The following is a 6,328-nucleotide window of genomic DNA, read 5'->3' on the forward strand; positions in this document are numbered from 1 at the left end:
CAGCTGGGGTCAGAGTGCAGGGTCAGCCATGAGACAGCACCCCTGGAGCAGATAGGGTCAAGGGCCTTGCTCAAGGGCCCAACAGTGGCATCTTGGTGGTGCTGGGGCTTGAACCCCTGACCTTCTGATCAGTAACCCAGAGCCTTAACTACTGAGCCACCACTGCCCTGACCCCCCCCCCCCCCTCCCCCTCCCCCTCCCCCTCCCCCTCTCCCTCTCTCTCTCTCTCAGTTGAAGTCAGAAGTTTACATACACCTTACGCCAAATACATTTAAACTCATTTTTTCATAATTCCTCACATTTAATCATAGAAAACATTCCCTGTCTTAGGTCAGTTAGGATCACTATTTTAAAAATGTGAAATGTCAGAATAATAGTAGAGAGAATGATTTATTTCAGCTTTTATTACTTTCATCACATTCCCAGTGGGTCAGAAGTTTACATACATTTTGTTAGCATTGCCTTTAAATTGTTTAACTTGGGTCAAACATTTTGGGTAGCCTTCCACAAACTTCTTACAATAAGTTGCTGGAATTTTGTTCCATTCCTCCAGACAGAACTGGTGTAACCGGTCAAGTTTGTCGGCCTCCTTGCTCTCACACACTTTTTCAGTTCTGCCCACAAATGTTCTATCAGATTGAGGTCAGGGCTTTGTGATGGCCACTCCAGTACCTTGACTTTGTTGTCCTTAAGCCATTTTGCCACATCTTTGGAGGTATGCTTGGGGTTATTGTCCATTTGGAAGACCCATTTGCGACCAAACTTTAACTTCCTGGCTATGTCTTGAGATTTTGCTTAAATATATCCACATCATTTTCCTTCCTCATGATGCCATCTATTTTGTGAAGTGCACCAGTCCCTCCTGCAGCAAAGCACCGCCACAACATGATGCTGCCACCCCCATGCTTCACGGCTGGGATGGTGTTCTTCGGCTTGTAAGCCTCACCCTTTTTTCTCCAAACATAACAATGGTCATTATGGCCAAACAGTTCAATTTTTGTTTTATCTGACCAGAGGACATTTCTCCAAAAAGATCTTTGTCCCCATGAGCACTTGCAAAGTGTAGTCTGGCTTTTTTTATGGCAGTTTTGGAGCAGTGGCTTCTTCCTTGCTGAGCAGCCTTTCAGGTTATGATGATATAGGACTTGTTTTACTGTGGATATAGATACTTGTCTACCGGTTTCCTCCAGCATCTTCACAAGGTCCTTTGCTGTTGTTCTGGGATTGATCTGCACTTTTTGCACCAAACTACGTTCATCTCTAGGAGACAGAATGCATCTCCTTCCTGAGTGGTATGATGGCTGTGTAGTCACATGGTGTTTATACTTGCATACTATTGTTTGTACAGATGAACGTGGTACCTTAGGGTGTTTGGAAATTGCTCCCAAGATTGGAGCAGAACTGTGGAGGTCCACAATTGTTTTTTTCTGAGGTCTTGACTGATTTCTTTTGATTTTCCCATGATGTCAAGCAAAGAGGCACTGAGTTTGAAGGTAGGCCTTAAAATACATCCACAGCTACACCTCCAATTGACTCCAATTAGCAAATTAGCCTATCAGAAGCTATCTGACTAATTGCCTAAAGGCTTGACATCATTTTCCAAGCTGCTTAAAGGCACAGTTAACTTAGTGTATGTAAACTGGAATTGGATATAGTCAATTAAAAGTGAAACAATTGGTCTGTAAATAATTGTTGGAAAAATTACTCGTGTCATGCACAAAGTAGATGTCCTAAACGTTTGCTAAAACTATAGTTTGCTAATATGAATCTGTGGAGTGGTTAAAAAATGAGTTTTAATGACTTCAACCTAAGTGTATGTAAACCTCTGAATTCAACTGTATGTAATGTTTTATTCAGTGTCACAATTTGTCACTCACTGTCCCGGGATCTTCCCCACTTAAGCCGTTCACACTATCACCGATTTTGTCTCTGCAAGCGACAGGAGACCATTCATTTTCAATGAGAGATGGCGACTTCTGGCATCACGAGTGACAGCAACCATTGGCGACAGGATGTGGGCGTGTCAAATGACAAGACAATGTTGAGAAAAGTTCAACTTGATGCAAATACAGAGCGATATCACGCAGCGACTGCCAATGAGAAAAGACAGTGAAACTCACGTCATCTATCTCCTGTGAGATAATGGAGATGAGTGCAGGAAAGACGGAGGAGTTGTTGTTGTCATCGATTTCACTGTTCTATATCATGTTTCTGTAACAACTTACATGAATATAATAAAACAGTGATGTGTGGAAAACCGTGTCAGAAATTGTCTGCATTCTGTTTGAGTTTAACTGATATATTGAAAGATCTTTATGTTGATAAAATGCATTGAGTTTTGCTGCAGTTTATAACACTTTCCCGTCTAGAATGCTCATTTTTAGTGGCAAGTAAACTGATTTCTTATCAAATTGGATAATGTATCAGAAATTGTTGACATTGTTAGTGAGTTTATTGCATACATTAAAAGATTGTTTGTCTTGTTCATGACAGGATGCATTGAGCACAGCTGTAGTTTATATAAAAGCATGTTCAGACAGACAGAATGTTCATTATTAGAGGCAAAACAAATTATTCCTTGTCAAAAAAGAATGATATATTTGTTTTAATGGCAATCTAGCTCATCTGTGATCAGATTTTCTGAAGCTATGGCCAGTTGTACAGCCAACCAATATTGTTAGAGCGACAGCAGTAGGAACGCCCACTAGCGACAAAAAATACAGAGACTAGTTACATCTAGCAACAAAATCGCTGACAGTGTGAACGGGGCTTTAGGTGTGGAACCTGTTTTTCTATGAACTTCCAACCACTTTTTTGGGTAGCAAGCGCAGCCAAATCAGTATTACGGCACTGTGCTATTGGGATTCCTACCGTCATCATCGACATAACGTCGAGTGAACAACTTGAAAGGGAACGTCTAGGTTACCGTGCCCCTGTTCCCTGACATTACGTAGCCTTGCCACAACATTGATTGATGCTGAAAAGGTTTTTAGAGATCCTCTCGCCTCTTTAGTCAAATGTCCTGAGGAGCCTATCTTTTGGCCCGCCTTATATATGCTCACCGAGCATAGGAGGCGGTACTTCCAAAGACATCTGCCAATGAAATTAGCGTGATGGAAAACTATTCAGTGAGATCGGGGCTCTCAGGAGCAACTCCTACCGTCGTCATCGACGTAATGTCTCGTTCCCCCCTTTCAGGGAACCGGGAGTACCATGGTAACCTATACGTTTTATTCTGAAGTAATTAAAAACAACTATAATTGATGTCAGGTGGGGGCCAATTAGCCAGGTATGTGATCTGAAAGGTGACTGGTTGTACCTGAGCAAGTTTGTAATGGTTACTCTTAGGGGGCTGATCACTTATCTAAACCAGGTATTTTACTAATTCATTTTTTATAATTCTTTAATAATAATAAAAAAAAAAAAGATTACATTTTACTTTCACTTTGACATTGAAGGTTTAAATACCTACAAAGGCCTACATACAGTACCTTGATGAAGATAAATACTTTTGAGTCCACAAATTGCATTTGCCTTTATTTATGAAATGTATAGTTATTTTAGAAATGAAGGCATTTTCTCTCAATATCCTAAGACTAGCACTTGGTTCTGTACTCGCAGAAACACCAACGCAGAACTATAAAAGCTATGAGCCTACGGTGTAGGTTTGACGCATTAGTATAAATTGTCCTTAAGTCTTCTCTTTTGTATGAATTTTCAGGTGTGTTTTTAGAAGTGACATTGTTGTAAAATGTTTACCGCACTGATCGCAGTTAAATGGTCTTTCACCAGAGTGATCGTTAATATGGGATTTGAGAGATGTTTTATCAGTGAAACTCTTTCCACACTGAGGGCAAGTGTACGGCTTCTCTCCAGTGTGAATTCTCATGTGTCTATTAAGTTGTGATTGAAATCTGTAACTCTTTCCACACTGCTGACATGTGAAAGGTTTCTCTCCACTGTGAATTCTCAAGTGCTTCTTAAGATTACTTTTACGTGCAAAATTCTTTCCACATTGAAGGCACATGTAAGGCTTCACTCCAGTGTGAATTCTCAAGTGCTTCTGAAGATTACTTTTACATGCAAAACTTTTTCCACACTGTTGGCACTTGTAAGGTTTCTCTCCAGTGTGAATCCTCTGGTGCCTTTTCAGTTGGCTGGCTGTAGTGAAGCTCTTCTCACACTCAGAGCATATATGATCTCTCACACCAGCGTGTCTTTTCTGATGATCTTTCAAAGTTTCCAGTCGTGAAAAACTATTTCCACAAAAAGAACACAAGTGAGGCCTCTCATTTGTATGAATTTTCAGGTGTGTTTTTAGAAGAGATGATCTCGAAAAGTGTTTACCGCACTGATCGCAGTTAAATGGCTTTTCACTTGAGTGACAGCCAATATGATAATTGAGATACGTTTTACCAATGAAACTCTTTCCACACTGAGGGCAGGTGTAAGGTTTCTCTCCGGTGTGAATTTTCAAGTGTTGTTTAAAATTAGATTTAAATGTGAATCTCTTTCCACACTGCTGACATGTGTGAGGCTTCTCTCCGGTGTGAATTCTTAAATGCATCTGAAGGTGGTCTTTACGTGTGAATGTCTTTTCACACTGATGACATGTGTGAGGTTTCTCTCCAGTGTGAATTTTTGAATGCTTCTTAAGGTTAACTTTACGTTTGAAAGTCTTTCCACACTGAGGGCAGGTGAAAGAGTTTTCAGCTTCTGTTTTTTGAGGTCTCTCTTGTGAGGAATTCATTTCAGTCTGTGAGCAGCTAAAATCATTTTCTTCTGTTTTGAAGTTATGATGTTTCTCCTCCACTTCATTCAGTTCATGACTCTCCTCTTCCACTTCAATCAGATCTAAAATAAACATATTAAATGATCAAAAATCAATTCATGAGGGACAAATGTAAAAATAAAAGTAAATCCTGATTTAACAGCAGAAGGTGAAGTATCAGGGTAAGTATCTGATGATCTTAGAAGGTTAATTCAGTCATTCTCAATCAGGAAGACAACTGCAATAAAATCTTATGATCTGTTGCTCTATTGTCTGTTATTTCACAGTTCCTCTGATTTTCTAACTACAGACACTAAATCTGGTGAAGTTTTGTAACATTAATGTTCCTCAGCAGTCAATAATGAAGATTCAAGAATGGACACCAACCTATTTGTTCCTCAGTATCTTCATGTTTTATTCTGGATGATTCTGGATAACTCATGTCTTCTCTCTCTTCTTTAACAAACTCCATCTTCACCATAGTATATCACACAGATTTCAGTTCTTCCTGCTGGTCTGAAGAACTTCTCTTGCAGGATGATGGGAATATTCACAGTATTTATTGGTGAATTGTTGTGGGAGTGGCTTCAATGAAGGAGCGAATGGTGTCGGAGCCCCAAAGGACGAGATCTACCAAAATAAAAAAAATAACTTTAAATATTCTGTCCATTATCTCAATTGAATTCTCACAATTTTAATATTTTTTAACATTTATTTCTGTATTTTATATTCTTACATGAACTTAAGTACATACTTTGAATGAAAGCCCCAACATTAACATATGGATAAAGAAATGCTTATTTGTGAAGAAACTACAAATAAATAACGGCAAAGTGTTAAAAATAAATACATTTTAAAATTAATAAGAGTATGAATAAACATACTATTAAAAGTATACAGATTTTATTCCAACCTAACCAACAAATGACTGTCTGTTTTGTTTCATTCATACATGAAACTGTTTGCCTCTGTTATTTTAAGCTGTTGTTCCCTGTTGTCACCTAATTCATTATGGTGATGTCTCATTAAGCACATTTAAAGGAATAATTCACCCCAAAATAAAACTTCTCTCATCATTTACTCACCCTCATGTCATCCCAGATGTGTACGAATTTCTTTCTTCTGCTGAACACAAACGACGACTTTAAGTAGAATATCTCAGCTCAGTAGGTCCATATAATGCAGGTGAATGGTGACCAGACCTTTGAAGGTCCAAAAAGTATATAAAGGCAGCATAAATGTAATCAATATGATTCCAGTGGTTTAATCCATGTCTTCTGAAGCGACGTTTGGTTGAGAAATGATTATAAATCTCCACTTTCACAATCTTCTTCTTTTGATTTTGGCGGCTCGCATTGTTCGTGCATATCGCCACCTACTGGGTGGGAACGAGAATTTATAGAAAGGGAAAAAAAGGACTTAAAGGTGCTGCAAGCGATTTTAGCTGTTCAGGAACTTCCACCTGACAAGCCATTGATTTAGCCACGCCCCCTCTTTTCAAACCCCGCACTCCAAAGACAAGCGCACACACATACACAAACACACTAGAGACTGTTG

General features: G+C 39.1%; 1 protein-coding gene across 1 annotated transcript; it reads right to left on the reverse strand.

The window, feature by feature from the left end:
• Positions 1-375: 375 nt before the first annotated feature.
• On the reverse strand, positions 376-6,062 carry LOC127422608 (gastrula zinc finger protein XlCGF57.1-like). Its single transcript, XM_051666323.1, has 3 exons — positions 5,857-6,062; positions 5,159-5,401; positions 376-4,854 (listed from the first exon to the last, which is right to left on the reverse strand). The coding sequence occupies exons 2-3, from the start codon at positions 5,250-5,252 to the stop codon at positions 3,692-3,694; spliced, it is 1,257 nt and encodes a 418-aa protein (XP_051522283.1). The 5' UTR covers positions 5,253-5,401; positions 5,857-6,062; the 3' UTR covers positions 376-3,691.
• Positions 6,063-6,328: the final 266 nt, after the last annotated feature.

This window comes from Myxocyprinus asiaticus, chromosome 31, assembly GCF_019703515.2.
Source record: "Myxocyprinus asiaticus isolate MX2 ecotype Aquarium Trade chromosome 31, UBuf_Myxa_2, whole genome shotgun sequence".
Classification (NCBI taxonomy): domain Eukaryota; kingdom Metazoa; phylum Chordata; class Actinopteri; order Cypriniformes; family Catostomidae; genus Myxocyprinus; species Myxocyprinus asiaticus.

Bases quoted from the DNA above. Each gene is read 5' to 3' on its own strand.
- LOC127422608 (XM_051666323.1), bottom strand. From the start codon at position 5,252: ATGGTGAAGATGGAGTTTGTTAAAGAAGAGAGAGAAGACATGAGTTAT. The intron at 4,855-5,158 runs GTTGGTGTCCAT...TGTTTATTTTAG, and splicing joins AGATACTGAGGAACAAATAG to ATCTGATTGAAGTGGAAGAG.